General features: G+C 55.2%; 1 protein-coding gene across 1 annotated transcript in view; it reads left to right on the top strand.

Moving 5' to 3' along the window:
- The first annotated feature begins 7,118 nt into the window (after positions 1-7,118).
- EFNA3 (ephrin A3) overlaps positions 7,119-22,746 on the top strand; it is a 59,784-nt gene continuing 44,156 nt past the window's right edge. The window contains exon 1 of the mRNA XM_056853498.1: positions 7,119-7,249. Coding sequence (XP_056709476.1) covers positions 7,119-7,249 — 131 coding nt within the window. The remainder of the gene's footprint in view (positions 7,250-22,746) is intronic.

The raw sequence follows: 22,746 nt of genomic DNA, 5'->3' as shown, positions 1-22,746 counted from the left end.
AACATCTATGTGGTTCTTTCACTTTCTTTCTCTTGCTCCTCAGACCTAATTTTCCCACGGGCACTCTTTTCTTCTCTCCCTGTCTGCCTTCCTCATTATCAAGATTGTGATTGTACGTTCCTTGGGGCAGAGATCTTGTCTTTTCCTCTTGTGATTTAGTTGTTTCCGCTTCTGTTGCTTTATACAACATTATCGACACCGAGGATGTCCCATAAATGATAACGTGACAGTAATGATTTGGAGAGAACCGCAAACAGCCGGAGGTGCAATTGAGGAAACTGAGGCACCCAGGATCCAGAGACGTTTGCCAGACAGCCACCGCTCTCTTTTGGCTGTATAAGTTGTTTTTCTTAGCTCCTCTGAATTTTTTTTTAAATACAAATATTTTAAATCAGTCTATAAATTGCTCCCTGTTCCTCAGCCTGTCTACCCCTGTATCTATTTGTCCATTCATTTGTGCATCCCGTCAATCTCTCAGTCTTTGTTCTATCTGTCTGCTGGTGTCAATCCACCACTTTAGACTGTCACACTGCGGTGAGACCAAGGGACAAAACCCGATGAAGATGTAGAGGCAGGTCGCTCAGTTTCCTATGACTGGCGGTTATCAAGGGTAGGAAGCAGGCGCTGCACACTGCCCCCTTTTATTTAGTTCATTTACACCCCACTTTTTCTCCCCAGTGAGGACCCCAAAAAGCTGACATCATTCTCCTCTTTTCCATTTGATCCTCACAACAACCCTGTGAGGTAGGTGGGGCTAAGTGGATGTGACTGGCCCGAGTTCATCCAGCAAGGTTCCGTGGCAAAGCGGGGATTCGAACCCAGGTCTCCCCCACCCTAGTCTGACACTCTAAGCCAGCGTTTCTCAACCTTTATACCCATGCAGAACCCTTGAAATGATATTCATGTCTCAGGGAACTCCTACATATGATTATATATGATTTATGTATGATTTTACATATGATTAGCTTATTCATCACTATTTCTCGCGGAACCCCTAGCACTAGGGTTCTGGTTGAGAAATGCTGCTCTAACCACTACACGCGCTAGCTTTAGGGGAAAGTGTTGTATGGGGGGCGGGGAACTGGGGTTTATGTGTATGTAGAAGCTATTGCAGTCCATGTAATACCCGGCATACATTCCCCCACCCACCATAAAAAAGCCCTTGTGCTTGCAAGATGAGGATAATTAAAAAAAGAAGAAGGCGTGTGAACAGTGTAATTTCTCGTAAATGCTTTCCAAAGGTTGCCATCATAGCAATGACTTCAGCTCTTGGCACCAACCGGGAAGGAGATGGAGACTCTGATGAGAAAGCTGTTCACCTGGCAAGGGAGAAAGCGCCTAGGTGTGATCAAAATCGGGAGGATGGCAGGTCTGGAGATTCCGGAGAGGAGGAGGAGCAAGGAGCTATGGGCGTGTTTATTGTGTGTGTGAATGCTGGGAAGGGAGAGCAAGCTGGGCCTGGCTTAGTTTGGGCCGTCAAGCCATGAGATCTTGGTAGAGGCTCTGGTCCATGCAAGAGAAGCCCTATGGTGCCCCTACGTTCCCTCCAGGGGGAGTCTAAGCAGCCCAGGAGTGGGTTTTCCCAGCAAGAAAACAACAGGGGACGAAAGGGTTAAAGATCCCCTCCCTTCCCCCCTTGAAAAGGCAATCCCTGAAGCTCTATTTGCAAAAGAAAAGACCAGTTGTTTCAAGTGCAGGTGAGCCCTGAGGCTCCTCCTGGCCAGCATCTAAGGAATGCTTCCAAGAAACCCACAATTAGGGCACGGAAACAACTGCTGTTCCCCACTGATACCCCCCCAGCCTCTCGGGTATACTGCTTCTGAGCATGGAGGAGCCATTTACCTGTGAGGTAGGTGAGGCTGAGAGAGCTCTAAGAGAGCTGTGACTAGCCCAAGGTCACCCAGCTGACTTCATGTGTAGGAGTGGGGAAACCAACCCACCCGGTTTCACCAGATGAATGTCCGCCGCTCATGTGGAGGGGCGGGGGAATCAAACCCAGCTCTCCAGATCAGAGTCCACCGCTCCCAACCACCGTTCTTAACCACTACCCCATCCTGGCTTGTTTAAAACATGTGTGTATCAAATACGTCAACAATTCAATAGAACATACAAACGCACAAACACACAAAAGACAATCAGCCAATAACCGTTGGTGGGGGGAATTGCCAAACGAAACAGAAAGGTCTTCAGCCCGCTGGCAGAGGACAGCAATAGAAGGAGACAGACCCAGCTCCCTGGGGAAGGAACTCCAAAGTTTTGGCGTCCCAAGTGAGAAGACCCTTTCTTGGGTTGCCCCCCCCCCCCGTCTAGCCTCAGGTGATTGGGGCAACTGAAGCAGGGCCTCCGAAGATGACCGGAGTGGACAGGTAGGTTCTAATGGGAAGCAAGTGGTACTTAAGGTATGCTGGCCCCAAGCCATACAGGGCTTAAAACGTCAATACTGGCATGCTGGATTGGGCCCAGAAGCAAATTGGGAGCCAATGTAAATGGAACAAGATTGGAGCTCCAGTCAACATTCTGGATGCAGCGTTCTGTACCAGCTGTAGCTTCCGGGTAGTGTTCAAGGGCACCCCTCCTAGTGCATTGCAGTAGTCTAATCTAGATGTCTTGCAGTAGTCTAATCTGTATCAATTGTAGCTTCTGGATAGTCTTCAAGGGCAGCCCCCATACAGTGCATTGCAGTAGTCTAATCTAGATGTTACCAGGCTATGTGCCACGGTGGCATAATCCCATAGAACTAAAGTCAGGGCCCATCAGATTCCTAGTCCCCCATCCAGGCACTGCTCAGCCTTGCTTTATTTCAACTAGGCTCCTGACTTAGGCACTCTCCAACCATATCCTAAAACCCCTCTTTTTTAGAAATTAAGCACAAGGGTGGGGATCAAGAGCCAAACCTGTGAAGATCTGTAATTTTAAAGGAAATGACTAATTTCTAAAAAGAGGTTGGGGCATAAGAATCACTCGGACCAGAGCCAGGCCTGTTAATCCCATCTCTTAACTGCACACTCTGACATTTCTAAAGCGTGGCTCTCCCCCATTGCTTTCCTTCTGCAGCTGGTACTCAGAAGTATACTACCCCTGTACATGGAAGCTCCATTTATTTCTCACAGCTAATAGCAGGTAAGACTATAAGGAGCTAGAAGTCACCCCCTCTGATCTGGAAGCTCTTTCTGTAGGTCGACGGTGGTTTCTCAGTAGCAGCTGTACTCTGCGTAGGGTTGCCAGCTCTGGGTTGGGAAATACCTGGAGATTTTTGAGGCGGAGCCTAAGGAGGGTGGGGTTTGGGGAGGGGAGGGACTTCAATGCCATAGAGTCCAATTGCCAAAGCGGCCATTTTCTCCAGGGAAACTGATTTCTATTGGCTGGAGATCAGTTGCAACAGTGGGAGATCTCCAGCTACTACCTGAAGGTTTGGAAATTAGCACGGGTAAAAGGTACACCTTTTACCCGTGCTAATTTCCAAACCATATGGTATAGGCACGGGAGTGCTTTTGTTTTGTTTATATTGACTACCTGAAGGTTGGCAACCCTAACTCTGTACGTGTTCAAAGGCACTAAATGTAAGAATGCCACAAAGCAGATTTTGCCCCCTAAGATCAGATGTGAATAGAAGGAACACACAAACCTTTCCCCACAACACACACCTTCCAATGTTCCCTGTGCTGAATTTGTAAGTGCCTTTGTCTGGTTGAAGATTGGGCACAAGGAAGCTGAGAATCATACAACCAAGGGCCCGCCATGCCAACCTGGCCGAATAACAAGAAAACCGCAGCCTCTGCATCCCGCCCTCCAGTTTTCAATTGGGAGGGGGGAGTTGAGTTTAGTCTTCATGCTGACGGGAAATGGCTCAGGGTCTGCTGAGCGCCTCGGAGGCGACGGCCCTATTTCCAAGGGGAAAGGGCGCGGACAATAGGGCTCAGTTGCTTCCTGGTCCCCAGCCAGAGTTCACACCTTGGCCCCAGGGCTTTGGACAACATTCCTGACACACCGGAGCTGCCTCCTCGACTGCAGGCCGGCGTGTTCGGGCAGGGCAGGGCCCAGCTTGGTGCGGAGTCTCCTTGCCCGGCTTCCTGGCTCAGCACATCTGGGGCTGCAGGGGTGGGGCAGGCCGCCCCCTTGAAAATAGGCTACCAGGGACTTCCGGGTTTGGCCCCTTGAATTCTCCCCTGGTGTGACTGAGGGCCACTGGAGAGCCAGCGTGGTGTCGTGGTCAAGAGCGGTGGTTTGGAGCGGGGGACTCTGATCTGGAGATCTTCTTGGCTGTGCAAAGCTGGCGTAGTCTGAAGGGTGCCCTCAAGTCATAACTGACTCATGGCGACCCCATAAAGTTCTATCTCATGGGGTTTTCAAGGCAAGAGATGAGCAGAGGTGGTTAGCCTAGGGAGGGGCTGTGGCTCAGTGGTAGAGCCTCTGCTTGGCATGCAGAAGGTCCCAGGTTCAATCCCCGGCATCTCCAGTTAAAGGGACCAGGCAAGTAGGAGATGTGAAAGACCCCTGCCTGAGACCCTGGAGAGCCACTGCTGGTCTGAGCAGACAATACTGACTTTGATTGACCAGGGGTCAGATTCAGTATAAGGCAGCTTCATGTGTTCATGTGAGAACTGGGTTTGATTCCCCACTCTTCCACATGAGTGGTGGAGGCTAATCTGGTGAACTGGATTTGTTTCCCCACTCCTACACATGAAGCCAGCTGGGGGACCTTGGGTTAGTCACACTCTCTCAGTCCCGCATACCTCACAGGATATCTGTTGTGGGGAGGGGAAGGTGATTGTAAGCCGGTTTGATTCTTCCTTAAGTGGTAGAGAAAGTTGGCATATTAAAATCAAGTCTTCTTCCCCCCCCCCCACTGAAGGCTGCTGGCATTGAGCGTTTCCTTTCAAGAGAAGGTGCCAAAGAGCCCCACCCTTTTACCTGGAAGCTGCTCTCCGGGGGGCGGGGCAGGGGAAGCTGGCACAAATCCAGAGGAGGACAGAAAGCCAGCCTAGACGACCTCAGAGGCCCTTTTGCCTTCCATCATTTCCTTGATCCCATTTCCCTTTGGGGAGGGGATGTGGCTCAGTGATAGAGCATCTGCTTGCTAGGCAGAAGGTGTCCGGTTCTATCCCCTGGTCAAAAGGACCAGGCAGTAGGGGATGCCAGAGACCTCCACCTGAGACCCTGGAGAGCTGCTGCCAGTTGGAGCAGGCAATCCTTATTAGGGCTGCCAACCTCGTGGTGGCTGGAGATCTCCCGCTGTTACAACGGATTCTCCAGACGACAGAGATCAGCTCCCCTGGAGAAAAAGGCCACTTTGTAAGATGGACTCTATGGCATTATTAGAGTTGCCAAGTCCCTCATCGCCATTGGCGGGAGGTTTTTGGGGCGGAGCTTGAGGGTTTGGGGAGGGGGGGGACTTCAATGCCATAGAGTCCAATTGCCAAAGCGGCCATCTTCTCCAGGCGAAATGATCTGTATCAGCTGGAGATCAGTTGTAACAGCAGGAGATCGCCAGCTAGTACCTGGAGGTTGACAACCCTAGGCATTATACCCCACTGAAGTCCCTCTCCTCTCCAAACCCCACCCTCCTCAGGCTCCACCCCCCAAATCTCCAGGTATTTCTCAACGCGGAGCGGGCAACCCTAATCCTGAACTCGATCAACAGAGGGTGTGATTCAGTATTACACAGCTTCACGCGTGCTCACGTGATCTAGGACCGAGCGCTGTCTCAGGAGGAGACCAACTTGTAGCTGCGTTTGGGGCAAGGGGGGGGGGAAATGAAAGACAAACTCCAACTTCCCATCCAGATGTTCCCCACCTGGTAGTGATTAATTTCTAAACATAGACTTGGCCAGGGTGAGTCAGGATGGCGGGGGGGGGGGGCGGACACTAGCCTGTAGGCCCCTGCTTTATAACCTGCAGTCCCTTCCTCATCTTAGGTGCCCCAGGGGCTGGCTGGATTTTTTGAAAAAACCAAGACAAAGTCTCTCTGCCCATGCTCAGAGCCACCTTTCTATTTGCATCAGCGTTGCCAACTCTGGCTTGGGAAATTCCTGGAGATTTGGGGGGTGGAGTAGGGTTGCCAGTTCCCTCATCGCCACCGGTGGGAGGTTTTTGAGGTGGAGCCTGAGGAGGGCAGGGTTTGGGGAGGGACTTCAGTGCCATAGAGTCCAATAGCCAAAGCGGCCATTTTCCTCCAGGTGAACTGATCTCTATCGCCTGGAGATCCCTTATAAAAGTGGGAGATCTCCAGCTAGTACCTGAAGGTTGGCAACCCTAGGGTGGAGCCTGGAGACGGGAGGGTTTGGGGGAGAGGAGTGACCTCAGCAGGGTATAAAGCCCTCCAAAGCCGCCGTTTTCTCCAGGGGAACCAATCTCTGTAGTCTGGAGATCAGTTGTAATTAGGGTTGCCAACCTCCAGGTAGTAGCTGGCGATCTCCTGCTATTACAACTGATCTCCAGCTGACAGAGATCAGCTCACCTGGAGAAAATGGCTGCTTTGGCAGTCGGACTCTATGGCATTGGTCCCTCCCCTCCCCAACCCCCCCTTCCTCAGGCTCTGCCCCCAAAACCTCCCACCAGTGACGAAGAGGGACCTGGCAACTCTGGTTCTAATACCAGGAGATCCCCAGGCGCCACCTGGAGTTTGGCAACCCCAACCTGCACCCTCGGGCACGGCAGGGCTTTGCGGAAAAGCCCCTCGCAGCGGCTCCGAGGCCCCCTCCTCCACTTTGGCTCCCCACCGGACTCCCAACAGCCCTCCCCCCCCCAGCAGGGACGAAGGAGCTCGGGGTCTCCTCCAGATGTTTCCCCCCCCCTCTGGGAGGAGGGAGGAAGGTCACCCAAGGGGGCGGGGCGGGGGAGGCGAGGCGCCCCCCCCCCAATCCCGTTCCAAGCCCCTTTCGGCGAGCCAGGGAGCCCGTGGGAAATCTTAGGCGCGCGCGCAAGGGGGGGGCCGCGAGAGCGAGCCCGTCCGGCGCGCGCGGGGGGGGCGGAGGGAGGGGAGGGGAGGGGGTGGGCGGAGCCTGTCCGGGGCGGGGGGCTCCGGCGGCTCCGCTCGCGCTCGGCTCTCTCCGGCGGCGGCGGCGGCGGCGGCGCGTGTCGAGGTCGGGCTGCCCCCCGTGTGCGCTCCGGCCGGCGGGATGGCGGCGCTCCTGCCGCCCGCGCTGCTCCGGCCGCCGCCGCTGCTGCTGCTGCTCGTGCTGCTCCTGCACGGGCCCGCCGGCAGCCTGGGCAACCGGCACGCGGTGCATTGGAACAGCTCCAACCCGCAGTGAGTCCCGCCGGGGGGGGGATGGATGGAGGGGGGATGGAGGGGGGGGGCGGCCGGCTCAAGGAGAAAGGAGAGATCCGGGTCGGACGGGGTTGGGTTGGGTTGGGTTTGGGGGGGTGGGAGACCTCGATGCATCGAGGGTAGGGGGCAGAGGGGGAGAGGGCGCGCCTGGAAGGGGGGTAGAGAGGGGGGGCGCGCGCACGTGGTCGGGGCGCGCGCGGTGGGGGGGGGATCGGGCGCGCGTCGCGGCGACGAAGGCTTCTTCTTTTGGGGCGGGGTGGGGGGGTCTTTTGTCCGGGTGGGAGGGGGCGGGGCGGGCTCCGGAGGGCCCCCCGCCGCCCCCTCCTCCCCGTCTGGCGGCTGTCTGGGCCGGGACCCCCGCCTCCTCCTCCGCCTCTCCCGCCCCCCACCCTTCCGATCTCTCGGATTCAACTCTGCCCCTCTTCTCAGCCAGGGATCGTGGCCTCCGTAGGGCTGGCGGGGGAGGGGGCTGCCTCCTCTTTTTTGGGGGGGGCGACTTTTCCTAGACGGGTCGTTGCGAGCTTCATCCGCAGTCGGGTCCCTCCACCACCACCCCCGATGCCCTATAAAGGACAATTCTCCTGACTTCAGGTTATTTGGGGGGGGGCACGTAGCGGAGCATCCCCGTGGGCCGTCGCGCCTTGCCCACGTGCCCTCTGCGCCCCCCGTCTCTCCCCTTTGCAACCGGGGGGGGGCGAGGCTGAGTCCCCCTCTGCGCCCCCCATCTCTCCCCTTTGCAACCTGGGGGGGCGAGTCTGGGTCTCCCTCTGCGCCCCCCAACTTTCCCCTTTGCAACCTGGGGGGGCGAGTCTGGATCTCCCTCTGCGCCCCCCAACTTTCCCCTTTGCAACCTGGGGGGGCGAGTCTGGATCTCCCTCTGCGCCCCCCAGCTCTCCCCTTTGCAACCTGGGGGGGCGAGTCTGGATCTCCCTCTGCGCCCCCCAGCTCTCCCCTTTGCAACCTGGGGGGGCGAGTCTGGATCTCCCTCTGCGCCCCCCAGCTCTCCCCTTTGCAACGGGGGGCGAGTTTGGATCTCCCTCTGCGCCCCCCAACTCTCCCCTTTGCAACCTGGGGGGCGAGTCTGGATCTCCCTCTGCTCCCCCAGCTCTCCCCTTTGCAACCTGGGGGGGCGAGTCTGGATCTCCCTCTGCTCCCCCAGCTCTCCCCTTTGCAACCTGGGGGGGCGAGTCTGGATCTCCCTCTGCGCCCCCCAACTCTCCCCTTTGCAACGGGGCGGGGGCGAGTCTGGGCTCCCGTCCCCCGCCACTTTGCATTTCTGGCCCCCTCCCACCCCCGCCCCCGCCCGAGGGTGCCCGACCTGGGGGGCATTCTTTTGTGGCATGACCTATATTTGCGTGCCGGCGTGGCTGGGGGTGGGGGCTGCGCGACTGGCACATGTACAGACGCGGGGAGGGGGGGCACGGCGGTGGGGCCGGAGTTCGCCTCTCCCCGAGCCCCCACCTCCATCCCCGGAGCCCCCTGTGGCACGTGCCCGGGCATCGCTGGTACCAGGGCGAGGTTTTGGTCCCTCGCGGGAAAGAAGGCAGGCTGGCACAGGAGGGGGGGCGTCGATTGCCAGGCGGCATGGCCCAGTGCCAGGCGGAGAATCTGTCCCTTTTGGAAGGCTCCGGCAAGGCTTGGGGAGGGGGCGAGGCGGGGTACCCAGCCGTTGCCTGCTCATTTCACTTCCCCAGCTCTTGGCAAGGTGGTAGGATGCCGGAGGGTGGCATAGAACAGCCCAGGTGCCAGCCCTAGGTGCCCTCCGGAGCCCTATGGCAAAGGCCCGCCTGGAGCCACGCTGGGCGCTTCCTTGGCCCAGCAGCCAAAGGTGTGGGGCAGGGGGCGAGGGAGGTCAAAAGCGATGGCCGTTTTGCCAAGCGGAGGTGTGATGGCAGCCTCCTCTGGGCATCCGCAGGTTTGGAAACCGGAAGGCAGAGATGCCTTCGGGAAGGGGCGAGGGGGATTTCTCAGAACCCCCCCCCCAAAAAACACGCACACCCCGACCGTCACCCCGGTTCTCCGCCAAAAGCGGTTCCGGAGATCTGGCCTGGTGCCCCTGATATTTGGTGCCATGTAAACAGGCAGAGAGAGAGGGAATCTGGCACCTACTCCCTGCTTAATATGAGTCAAGCCTGCAGTTGGAGCTTCTTTTCCGTGGGCTGGGTTGGGTTTTTTTTTTAAAAAAAGGGGGGGCGCATACCGACTTGTCCCTGTTCTGTTCCTTCTGTGTGCTTGGCACGGCTAGTCTGTTTGGACACTGGGCGGCCTGCTTCGGTGGGAGGCGGTTGTACGAAACTGGCTGGCGGCTTTCCAAGGGGAGCGTGCATGAAGGTGGAAGCATGAGCAGGGATGCTGGGGGGGGGGCAAATGTGGCTCCCTTTCCTTCGGGAAGCCCTCCCCCTTCTGCCCGCGGAGCAATTTCCTTCCACTTTCTCCAGCTTTGGAGCCTTCCTCTCGTGGGCCTCCCATCCCGACCGCTGCCACCACCCCCTGCACATCCCTGGGGTGGCGCATTGAGGCTCCGCCGCGCATCCCCTCCTGTGGCTGCAGCATCTGCCGATTCCACAGGTCCTCCGGGCAGCCTTGGCCTGTCACCAGGAAGGGTGGAGTGGGGCGGATTCGCGGCGTTGCTTGTTATGGTGGCGCTTAAAAAAAAAAAAAAGGAAATCGATGGGGGTTTTAAGTAATAATCTGGAAATTGTCATGGCTGCCGGGGAAAGCCACAGGAAGCTGGATCAATGGGGACTGCGCTGCATTCCTAATGCTTTGCCGGTGGGGTGGAGCCCGGGAAAGGGGGGCACCGCTGCCAAGCCAGGGTGGCCCTGGAGAGGGGGCAGTGGTCTGTTCAGAGCTGAAATAGGGAGGAATGATGTGGTCCCAGCCCAGGGGGGTGCTGTGCCGGCTACGAGCCACTTTCTGGGCCGCCCAAAGAGCCTGTCCCCACTTTCTGTGGCATCCGTGTCTCCTTATGTTCGGGACCTCCATTTTCTCCCAGACTTGGCCGTTAACCCGAGCGGGGAGGGCCGGATCAGGCGGGGGGGTGGGGTGGGGAAAGCGTGCCCGCCTGGCTGTGCGTGCCCTGTCTGTAAATCCTGCTCACCCCCCCCATGTGTCCGTCTGTCCCCCCGTGCGTCTGGGTCTCACGCCCTCCGCTGGTTCTCTCGCCCGGCTCCCCTTTTGTGCGCCGAGGGAGCACCGTCCTCCTTTGAGAGTGTCTTTTGAGGCGGAAGCCCAGGCCCCATAAATTGCGCCTCTGAATTGGGCGCTGGCGGGCGCCGCACAATGGCGGAGCGGCCGGCGCGGGGCCCTTGGCGGAGACCACCCCGCCCGCCCTTCCTGCCTCCTTTCCTGTGGCCAAAAGGCCTGCTACCCGGGACCTGACTTTCGTGGTGTGTGTGAAAGAGGTGGTTTGGGGAGGGGGGTGGTCGGAAAGCCGGTTGCTAGGGAGCGGCATCAAAGGCGCAGGTAGAGTTTCTCTGCAGAGTTGGACCCACAATGCATCGGGGCCTCCTTGGCGAGGGTGGGAAGAATGGGCCCGCCATGGGAACAGGCCTGGCTCGGCGAACGTTCGTTGGACTTCTGCACCCAACGCCCGGAATGAGGCCTTGCCTCCATGGGGGGCCCCCTTGTCCTCCGGCCCTAGACCCCCGACTGTCGCTTTCGCCAGTTTGTGGGGAGAGGCTCCCCGCTGCCCCCCTCGGCTTGGGGCGGCCCCTTCTCGGTCCCCCTCTCTTCCCCCCCGGCCCGCCTTGAGGGTCCGGGGCCCCCGTCTTTGTGGCGAGCCGAAGCCGCGCGGGGGGGGGGGCGTTGCCGCAGAGCCGTGTTGCCGGCGCGTCGGGGATATTTATGGCGAGGCAGTGCGGCAGTGCTGGCTCAATCGCAGCGGCGCGTACCCTTGCGCCGGGATTTTGGGGATAAATTATCGGTGGAATTGGTCCTCGTAGGCCTGGACGCCGGGTGTTTTACGAGCCGTAAACAAGCCTTGGCGAGACACCTTCCCTCCCCCATCTCGGTGTTCGGCGACTCTGGAGACCTGTTTGCCTGCTGGCGGCACTGCCTGTGGCTGGACCCCGAGTATATCGCTATCCTGCTTTTAGGGACCAGGTTTAAGGGTAATTGCACCGTCCTAAGAATGAACACACGAACACACGTGAAGCTGCCTTCTACTGAATCAGACCCTTGGTCCATCAAAGTCAGTATTGTCCACTCAGACTGGCAGCGAATCTCCAGGGTCACAGTCATGGGTCTTTCACACCACCTGCTTGCCTGGTCCCTCATTGGAGATGCCCGGGATTGAACCTGGGACCTTCTGCATGCCAAGCAGATGCTCTGCCACTGAGCCACAGCCCCTCCCCATGGCTCTCCAGGGTCTCAGGCAGAGGTCTTTCACATCACCTACTCGCCTAGTCCCTTCAACTGGAGATGCCCGGGATTGAACCTGGGACCTTCTTCATGCCAAGCAGATGCTCTACCACTGAGCCACAGCCCTTCCCCAATGATATGCCACTTCTCTGTCCAGCCTTCTCCAGCCAGCTGACTTCCTTCAAATTCCTTGGAAATACATTAGGGGTATTCCAGAATCTCATCCCATAAAAAGCTTATTTGTGTTCGTGAATATTCACGTCTCTTTCCCCATTTACACGAGTGCTGGATTGGGGGGGGGTGCTCCTCCCCCGTATTTTTCGAGGGTGTGAGTACCCTGTTTTCGTGTTTCTTTCATGCCAGTCGTCTCCCCCGGTTCCTCCAGGACTGTGCCCCCAAGCTTTGCCCTGTATCTCCAAAGCTCTCCATCTCCTAAAGTTTGATGCGAGGCAAAGACAGCATTGGGAGTCCACCTGCCTTGCTTCAATCACATCTGTTTAATCTCCTGACCCTTTTTTCATGGGGGGTTTCGACAATCCACAGAGGGGTCTGTGTTGTTTGCAAACCCACTCTCCCAGTGCTTAAGAAAACGTTTTCCAGTTTCTGCAAGCCAGCATTTAAATCGGGTGCCTGTCGTGCGCGGGGTTCCAAAATGCTCAAAACATCTTAGGTGTCAAATGTTTTGGTGCGTGGGTAACCCGCAGCCTGGGATTGACATAGGAAGTTGCCTTATATTAAGGGGAGGGGCTGTGGCTCAGTGGTAGATCACCTGCTTGGCATGCAGCAGGTCCCAGGTTCAGTCCCCGGCATCTCCAGTTTAAGGGACTAGGCAAATAAGTGATCCGGAAGACCTCTGCCTGACACCCTGGAGAACCACAGCCAGTCTGGGTAGGAGCCATGTCTCTGGGGCAGAGCGTCTGCTTGGTGTGCAGAAGTACCTAGGTTCAATCCCTAGCATCTCCAGTTAAAGGGACTGGAAAAGTAGGCGATGTGGGCCACGGTCTACCTGAGACCCTGGAGAGCCGCTGCCTGTCTGAGTAGACAATACTGACTTTGATGGACCAAGGGTCTGATTCAGTATAAGGCAGCTTCATGTGTTCAATTAAGGCAGGCCATTGGCCCGCTCAGCTCAGCTTCGACAGTGTCTCTTTCCTAGCCAGGCTTCCAGGGATTCCCAAATCTGGCTTGCTAAAAGCTAAGCAGCTGCTGCCCTACCTTACAGAGGAGTCTGGAACCACAAGGTCTTTCTCAGCATCGGCTATCCAAGGCCCTTTAAGTGGAGATGCCAGGGATTGAAGCCGGGACCTTCGGCACAAACCCTGGCTTAGTGCTAGCTCTGATCCTTGACCTTTCCCCTTCAGGCTTTTCCACTCTTGGAGACTTGACGGTGGTCTCCAGGCCTAAGCCTGCCTCTTTCAGCTCTCGTTCGGCCCCCTTGATCTGTCTTGCCTGTTCGAAGGAGAGTGTGGGGGGCTGCTGCTATCATGCTGCCCTGGTTCAAATCTATGGTGAGACCACACTTGGAATACTGGGTACAGTTCTGGTCACCACACCTAAAAATGGATATTGCAGAGCTTGAGAAGGTGCAGAAAAGAGCAACCAAAATAATTAGGGGACTAGAGCAACTGTCCTATGGGGAGCAGTTAAGACGCTTAGGGCTGTTTAGCTTATAAAGAAGGCAGTTAAGGGGAGACATGATAGAGGTCTATAAAATTATGCATGGTATGGAGAGAGGGGACAGGGAGAAGCTTTTCTCCCTCATGATACCAGAACACAGGGTCATCTGCTGAAGCTGGAGGGTGAGAGATGCAAAACAGATAAAAGGAAGGATTTCTTCACACAAGGCATCGTTAAATTGTGGGACTCCCTGCTCCAGGATGTGGTGATGACTGCCAACTTGGAAGGCTTGAAGAGGGGAGTGGACATGTTCATGGAGAAGAAGGGTATTCATGGCTGCTAGTCAAAATGTATACTAGTCATGATGCATACCTATTATCTCCAGGATCAGAGGAGCATGCCGAATATATTAGGTGCTGGGGAACACAGGCGGGACGGTGCTGCTGCAGTCGTCTTGCTTGTGGGCTTCCTAGAGGCCCCTGGTTGGCCGCTGTGTGAACAGCCTGCAGGACTTGATGGGCCTTGGTCTGATCCAGCATGGCCTTTCTTATGTTCTCATGCATTTGTGTGTCTCCTGTCTCCATCCTGCAGCGGTTCTGTTCTCCGCTTCCCAAGAGCAACTAGGGTGTGTGTCTCTTCCTTGTGTCACACTAGTGTGTGTGTGTGTGTGTGTGTGTGTGTGTGTGTGTATTGGGGGGGTATCTCAAGGTCAGATGTGAGTAGGGTGCTGATGAGCAATGAAGCTGCTGATTACTTTGGGGCATGGGGGAGGGGCACCTGGGCAGGGGTCTTCCTGGCTGGCTCTGCCTGCCTCTCTCCACCCTGCCCTTCTCCAAGGAGGGGGTCAAAAGCTCTTTCTCCACGGAGAAGCAGCCGGCGAACAAAAGATCTCGCATTAAGGGACATTAAATTCCTATCCCACATAATTAGAGAGAGAGAGCGCGCGCGCATGAGAGATAAGCAAGACCTCATAAGGTTGGAAGGAGCATCTCCTAGCAGCCGACTCCATCCACTTAGCATCTAGCCCCATAGATGGATTGGCAAAGAAAACGGGTGTTTTCCGTGTTCCTACCCAAATGGCGTTTTTGAAACAAATGTGCAACCTGTGTGTAATTCTCTGATAACGGGGGCTTTCATGGTTTGTATGTAATGGAGAGCCAGCGTGGTGTAGTGGTTAAGAGCGGTGGTTTGGGGTGGTGGACTCTAATCCGGAGAACCGGGTTTGATTCCCCACTCCTCCACGTGAGCGGACGTTAATCTGGTGAACCGGGTTGGTTTCCCCACTCCTGCACACGAAGCCAGCTGGGAGACCTTGGGCTAGTCACAGCTCTCTTAGAGCTCTCTCAGCTTCACCTACCTCACAGGGTGTCTGCTATGGGGAGGGGAGGGGAAGGTGATTGTAAGCCGGTTTGATTCTTCCTTAAGTGGTCGAGAAAGTCGGCATATAAAAACCAACTCTTCTTCTGATTTGGCTAGCCCAGGATAGCCTGATCTCGTCAGATATCGGAAGCTAAGCCGGGTTGGCCCTGGTCAGTATTTGGATGGGAGGCCACCAAGGAAGTCCAGGATAGCTATGCAGAGGCAGGCTAAGACAAACCACCTCTGAATGTTTGTTGCTTTGAAAACCCTGCTGGGTCACCATAAATCAGCTGTAACTTTATGGCAAAAAACAACAACCAAAATCCCATGGCGTGAGCCGGCTTGTTGCTGCATCTGGACTGGTAGGCTCTGGAGACCTGGGATCAAATACCTGTGAAGTTTACATGGGTGACCTTGGACTGATTGCGGCCATGAGAGATAGGATCACTACCAGCTCACATCTACTTCCTGATTGCCCACGTCCTGATCACCTCTGCCTGGTCAAAGTCCTCCACTGCAAGTGGTCAGGGAAGCCAAGCTATCTCTTCCAGGTTACTGGGGTTGCCAACCTCTGTGTACTAGCTGGCGATCTCTTGCTATTACAACTGATCTCCAACTGATAGAGATCTGTTCCCCTGGCGAAAATGGCCGCTTTGGCAATTGGACTCTATGGCTGAAGTCCTCACTCCCCAAACCCACCCTCCTCAGGCTCCGCCCCGAAAACCTCCTGCTGGTGGCAAAGAGGGACCTGGCAACCCTACAGGTTACCAATCACTGTCCTCGATGTGTATAGCCAGACCCAGCACATAAGGAAGTGTGGAAGGCTTATTTGCAAGACTGGGGAAACCCCATGCAGTCTGCTTGGAGCTAGGGTGGAATGTAAATGTTATAAATACCCACCCGCCCCGAAGCAGGGCCAAGCAGCTCCGTTTATTTACTTGGGGCAGTTGATGATTTAGATGAGATTCAGGCCTGCAGGGATGACGCTTCTCTGTTAGAAATGTTGCAATGTGTACTAGCAACCCAAATGCCTTGGGATCTTATGGGTAGAGGTGGGAGTTAGGAGAGGAAGAACCTTGAGGACTAGTAACTTCTGTAGACTTATTTGCTAGGCTGCTTATTTGTGCCTTCATTTGCAATGCCAGAAGGGGCTGTCATGCACCTGAACGATAACCGGCGGACTATACGTTAAAATAAATAAAATAAATATTGATCGAAGAGGGGCCGCAGAGGAGATTCTTCCCTCCCCCCCACCCCCGTTTCGGTGGCGGGCACACTTGCGCCTAATTTTCACAGAAATGACAAGCCTGTGTCTGGAGTGTACCATTTGATTCTGCGGGGGGGGGGGGTTGATGATGAAGAAGAGAGGAAGAGTCGGTTTTTTATATGCCGACTTTCTCTACCACTTAAGCGAGACCCAAACCGGCTTACAATGACCTTCCCCTCCCCACAACAGACACCCTGTGAGGTAGGTGGGGCTGAGAGAGCCGTGACTAGCCCGCGGTCACCCAGCTGGCTTCATGTGTAGGAGCGGGGAAACACCAGATTAGCGTCCGCCGCTCACGGAGTGGAGAATCAAACCCGATTCTCCAGATTAGAGTCCACCGCTCCAAACCACCGCTCTTAATGTGGTGGTACGTTCCTCGGTGGAAAAACATTCCTTGTGCATATCAGCAAAGAGAGTTTTGGCCTTGCCCTGAGAGGCTAGTTTTCTTGTTGCAGGGCGCATTTTGGTGTGGAGGAGCATTAATTGTGTGAGCTGCTTTTCCACAGACTGACGTGATAGGGACACAGGCTAGACACCTAACCGAAGCCTAACCTTACCTGTGTGTTATCCGTCTCTGTGACCAAGCCAGGAATGTTGAGGGCTCGCCCTGTCTCAGACTTAAGAAAAAAACCCTGAAGGGGGCAGTTTTAATAAAGGGGTTTGGGACCCTCAACATCTAGACATTACTTGGTATGCCTCTGCTGCAGATGTGCGAGGACTGCAGAAGCGATTTTTATGTGTCCCTTGTGAACGCGATCTTTTGATTTGAAATGATTCAACAGATGAGCTGATTCAGGCGTTCGGGGAGGCACGTAGTGTGCTTAGACACTTCGGCTGGAAGCCTTCCTTATGATACGGTAGGTTCCCAGAAGCGGGCAGGGTTTTCAGAAGGAAGGGGGTTCTTTGAAAGAAGCTCCTCTCTGTGTTACGGGGTTGTAATTTGGTTTTCCTGAGAACGCGGAATCTGCTCGATTCGAACATTACACTCCCACCCAAGCCCCACATGTGAGAACATAAGAACAGCCATGCTGGATCAGATCGAGGCCCATCAAGTCCAGCAAGCTGTTCACACAGTGGCCAACTAGGGGTCTCTGGGATGCCCACAAACAAGAAGACTGCAGCAAAGTTTATCCTGCCCATGCTCCAAAGCACCTAATATATTAGGCCTGCTCCTCTAATCCTGGAGAGAACAGGTATGCATCATGACTAGCATCCAATTTTACTAGTAGCTATGAATAGCCAGCGTGGTGTAGTGGTTAAGAGCAGTGGTTTGGAGCGGTGGACTCTGATCTGGAGAACCGGGTTCGATTCCCCACTCCTCCACATGAGCAGCGGAGTCTAATCTGGTGAACTGGATTTGTTTCCCCACTCCTCCACATGAAGCCAGCTGGGTGACCTTGGGCTAGTCACACTCTCTCAGCCCCACCTACCTCACAGGGTGTCTGTTGTGGGGAGGGGAAGGGAAGGTGATTGTAAGCCGATTTGATTCTGCCTTAAGTGGTAGAGAAAGTCGGCATATAAAAACCAACTCTTCTTCTTCCTCCTCCATGAACATGTCCACTCCCCTCTTCAAGCCTTCCTAGTTGGCAGCCATCACCACCTCCTGGGGCAGGGAGTTCCACAATTTAACTATGCGTTGTGTGAAGAAATACTTCCTTTTCTCTTCCTGACAGCAAGGGGAGGTGTAGGGAAAAGTTAAAAGGATGAGGAATTCTCCATAGCTACACTTATAGAAAAATGCTGGTCATAACGTCCTGACCTCCTCAACTAAAAATTGGGCAGTGTCCACGGAACTTCCCAGAGGGTGAGCGAGCCCCCCCTCCCATGCCAGATCCACATCTGAACCTCATGAGCTTATTTAGCTGGCCCGGGAAATCGTCCTTGAAAAGAGGCCGCAGGATGGGAGGGTACCCAGAGCCTGAAAAGTGTCCCGGAAAAGACGTTAAGCCGGAAAATTCCTTCAAGGCGGGTACTCTCTTGATGGTAGGTTAGGCTGAGATGGTATGACCGGCCCAAGGTCGCCCAACGAGCTTTTGTGGCAGAAGTGGGGATTCGAACGGGAGTCTCCGAGATCTTCGTCTCACGCTCTAACCACTACGCCACGCTGGCTCCTTGTAATCGAATTCGGCAAAACTCTTACGTTCTGAAATCCCTTTTTTAAACTGATGCGGTAGGAGCCCATGATACTGGGGTTCATGGGGCCAGTGATCTGGCTCTCTTTGAACACATGGACACGTGAAGCTGCCTTATACTGAATCAGACCCTTGGTCGATCAAAGACAGTATTGTCTACTCAGACCGGCAGCGGCTCTCCAGGGGCTCAGGCAGGGGTCTTTCCCATCACCTACTCACCTAGTCCCTTTCACTGGAGATGCAAGGGATTGAACCTAGGACCTTCTGCACACCAAGCAGAGACTCTACCACTGAGCCACAGCCCCTCCCTAACAGGGCTGAGTCCAGAGTAATAGTACCAACACATGAAGCTGCCTTATACTGAATCAGACCCTCGGTCCATCAAAGACAGTATTGTCTACTCAGACCGGCAGCGGCTCTCCAGGGTCTCAGGCAGAGGTCTTTCACATCATCTACTCGCCTAGTCCCTTTAACTGGAGAGGCCGGGGATTGAACCTGGGACCTTCTGCATGCCAAGCAGAGGCTCTACCACTGATCCTCAGCCCCTCTCCCTTTGTAAAGCAGTCTCATATGCTCACGCCTATACTATATCAGGGAGGAAGCGTAGCTGATGCGGAGAGCCTGTCTCGGCACACCGGAATTCCCTGTTTCAGTCCCTGACATCTTCCAGATAAAGGATCTGAAGGTGCCAGCAATTCTGACCGGGTACTTGCAAAGCTGCCGCTTGATGCGTTGGGACAAAGCTCGATAGACCAGTTTTCTGACTCCACAGAAGGCGACTTCGTTTGCCCAGATTATACCGAGGCATGGTAGGAAGCACGCGCTCTGCCTGTGGAAGATTGCTGGCTCTTCGGCTTCCTTGGCGCAAAGCCCCACCAACCCTATCACCAATGGCAACTAGAAATTTTAATTCTGGCGACCTGCGGGGAACGTGCGGCTGTGTTTTGCTAGAGGAGTTGTCACCTCTTTTTTTGGGGGGGGAACAACCATTGACAAGATAGAGACGCACAGAGCGCTTCCTTCAAAATGGAGCCAGGAGGCTTCTTGCGCTGGGGTACGGCATAGGAGTCCTGGGTTCAAGGTGTGGGAATTGCCTGCTGGAGAAACATGCATGCACCCCACAGGCTGCGGTGCTTCTCCTCAAAATGCTCGCAGCGGGTACGGAGGGGTGCTCTGTGTTAGCCAAACAAGAAACAAGAGAGCCGAAACTCGCTGGCAACTGGAAACCGCTGCCTGCGATGAAGTCTGGCTGCCGTTTGCGGGCCTCTGCTCTTGCCTCTTCAACGAAAGCATCTCCGACAGAAGGTCTGGGAAAGACCTTCGCTCAACGCTTTGGACGGCTGCCACCAGTCAGAGTAAACAGCCCTGGCTGTGTGGATCAAAGGTTTGCCTTCATCTGCTGGGAAGGGTCTGTAGCTTACTAACATAACCTTTCTGCTTGGTGCGGAATCACAGAGTTGGAAGGGACCGCCAGGGCCATCTAGTCCAACCCTCTGCACAATGCAGGAAATTCACAACTACCTCGCCTTCCCCACACCCCCAGTGACCCCTACTCTGTTTCCAGAAGATGGCAAGAGAAACCCTCTAGGATCCCTGGCCAGTCTGGCCTGGAGGAAAATTGCTTCCTGACCCCAAAGTGGCGATCAGCATTTCCTTGGGTATGTAAGAATGGACCGTGAGATGCTGCTGCAGTTGTCTTGTTTGTGGGCTTCCTAGAGGCACCTGGTTGACCACTATGAACTGACATAATACTAGAACGCGGGGTCATCTGCCGAAGCTGGAGGGTGAGAGATTCAAAACAGATAGAAGGAAGTATTTCTTCACACAAGCCATAGTTAACTTGTGGAACGCCCTGCCCCAGGATGTAGTGATGGCTGCCAACTTGGAAGGCTTGAAGAGGGGAGTGGACATGGAAGAGAGGGCTATCCATTGCTACTAGTCAAAAGGAATACTAGTCATGATGCATGCCTGTCCTCTCCAGGTCAGAGGAGCAGGCCCATTATATTAGGTGCTGTGGAGCAGAGGCAGGACAATGTTGCTGCAGTCGTCTTGCTTGTGGGCTTCCTAGAGGCACCAGGTTGGCCACTGTGTGAACAGACTGCTGGACTTGATGGGCCTTGGTCTGATCCAGCAGGGCCTTTCTTATGTAGAGAAAGTTGGCATGTAAAAACCAACACTTCATCTTCAAATGCAGAGGCATCCCCCCCTCTCTGTCAATCACGGGGGTAGAAAGGAAATGGAGTCTCCCCTTGGCGCCCTCCCATCCCTGTGAACCAAGTTCTTGGCACATAGTGTGTGCCAGTGTGCCGTTCCTTGTGGCGTCCACCGTGGAGTTTGCCTGCTGTGGCTCATGGCCCCCTGGGTAAAAACAGCCCAAGACTTTCCTGGGGCAGGGAAATGGGCTGTGGGGTCAAGCAGATGCTCCGCCCCTGAGCCTTGGCTCCTCCCCGGGCTGTCTATGTACCATCATGGCTCATGGGGAGGGTCCATCACTCAGTGGCAGAGCATCTGCTTGGCATGCAGAAGGTCCCAGGTTCAATCCCCGGCATCTCCAGTTAAAGGGACTAGGCAAGTAGGTGATGGGAAAGACCTCTGCCTGAGTCCCTGGAGAGCCATGGGGAGGGGCTGTGGCTCAGTAGCAGAGCATCTGCTTGGCATGCAGAAGGTCCCAGGTTCAATCCCCGGCATCTCCAGTTAAAGGGACTAGGCAAGTAGGTGATGGGAAAGACCTCTGCCTGAGTCCCTGGAGAGCCATGGGGAGGGGCTGTGGCTCAGTAGAAGAGCATCTGCTTGGCATGCAGAAGGTCCCAGGTTCAATCTCCGGCATCTCCAGTTAAGGGGACTAGGCAACTAGGTGATGTGAAAGACCTCTGCCTGAGACCCTGGAGAGCTGCTGCCGGTCTGAATATAGACTCAGACTGAGTATAGACTCAGACTTTGATGGACCAAGGATCTGATTCAGTGGAAGGCAGTTTCATGTGTTCATGTGTGTGTACCAGCTGTTTGGAAGAAGGAGTGACGTGGGACAAATCCCTTATCTAGCCAAGCAGCCTAAAGCCTGTTCTGGGTGATAGCTTTCCTCCCTACACCTGCACGGCCCCGGTTGTTGGGACATTCCCTGGCATTCTTGCTCCATCCTCCTTGGCTTCTGCAGCTCTGTGCCGGGCGGGCCCAGCCGGTCTCCACCCTTTCACAAGAGCGGGGTGGCGGTGGCTGTGGGCGGCTGGCTGGGCGTGTGCTGTTTGGTTGGTGCCGCCGGGGTGAGTGGGAAGCAGCGATGGAAGAAAAGACAGTTGCTGGAAGAAAAGGCAGTCGTCTTCCCCCCCCCCCCCTTTGCAGACTGTTGCAGGCAGAGAACGTGGAGCGGAGGCTAGGGTTTCTGCTCCATCCTCCGCGTCTGGCTGTCCTTTTGCTCAACACTTCAATGTCTGCCGGTGCACCGAAATGTGCTCAATGCAGGATGCGGCAGCGGCGAGCTTTTCGCAATCTGTGACAGATTAAGCGGCCGTATATCGAGTCGGGCGCCGATCAGCTACTCCGACTGGCAGCGGCTGTCTGGGGTCTCTGGCGGGGTTGGGGGCTGCCCCCTGCTACCTAAGACCTTCAAGCCAGAGATGCTCAGGGTTAAACTCTGGACCTTTGGCATGCTCTGCCAGGGTTCCTTGCTCCCAAAAGCCACCCCCACCCCCGTAGACAGCTCATTAACACGTGTGCAGTCCATTGCATGCCTTCTTGTGTTCAGAGCTGTTCACAGCATGCATGGTGGCTGAAGAGCTGTGGTTAGTCGTGACCGGCTTTCACCGCAATAAGAATATAAGAAAGGCCCTGCTGGATCAGACTAAGGCCCATCAAGTCCAGCAGTCTGTTCACACAGTGGCTAACCAGGTGCCTCTAGGAAGCCCACAAGCAAGACAACTGCAGCAGCACCGTCCTGCCTGTGTTTCACAGCACCTCATATATTAGGCCTGCTCCTCTGATCTTGGAGAGAACAGGTATGCATCATGACTAGTAGCCGTTTTGACTAGTAGCCATGGATAGCCCTCTCCTCCATGAACATGTCCACTCCCCTCTTAAAGCCTTCCAAGCTGGCAGCCGTCACCACATCCTGGGGCAGGGAGTTCCACAGTTTAACTCTGTTGTTGTGTGAAGAAATCCTTCCTTTTGTCTGTTTTGAATCTCTCACCCTCCAGCTTCAGCAGATGAACCCTGTGTTCTGGTCTTATGAGAGAGGGAGAAAAGCTTCACCCTATCCCCTCTCACCATACCATTCATAATTTTATAGACCTCTATCATGTCTCCCCTTAACTGCCTTCTTTATAAGCTAAACAGCCCTAAGCGTCTTAACTGCTCCCCATAGGACAGTTGCTCAAGTCCCCTGATCATTTTGGTTGCTCTTTCCTGCCCCTTCGCAAGCTCTGCAATATCCATTTTTAGGTGTGGTGACCAGAACTGTACCCAGTATTCCAAGTGTGGTCTCACCATAGACTTGTACCAGGGCAGTATGACAGCAGCAGTATGTGCGTTCGCAGCCCGTGCCAACACGTCCACGGCTAGCCTTCCCTTCCCTGGGCAGAAGCGTTTGGTTGCATCCGAAGCCGAATTGACTAGGCTGGCATGACGGGGCTCGGGAGGGCAGGGGGCAGCTATTATTTGCAGGTGGCTGGGGTGGGGGGGAGCTGCTTCCGAAACAGGGCTGGGAAGCAAGGGAACCTGCCGCAGCGAACATGACCCTCCAGCTG

The sequence above is a fragment of the Euleptes europaea genome, chromosome 7, assembly GCF_029931775.1.
Source record: "Euleptes europaea isolate rEulEur1 chromosome 7, rEulEur1.hap1, whole genome shotgun sequence".
In the NCBI taxonomy this organism is placed as follows: Eukaryota; Metazoa; Chordata; class Lepidosauria; order Squamata; family Sphaerodactylidae; genus Euleptes; species Euleptes europaea.
Note: the sequence above shows the minus strand (reverse complement) of the source record. Positions and strands in the feature narration are given on the sequence as shown.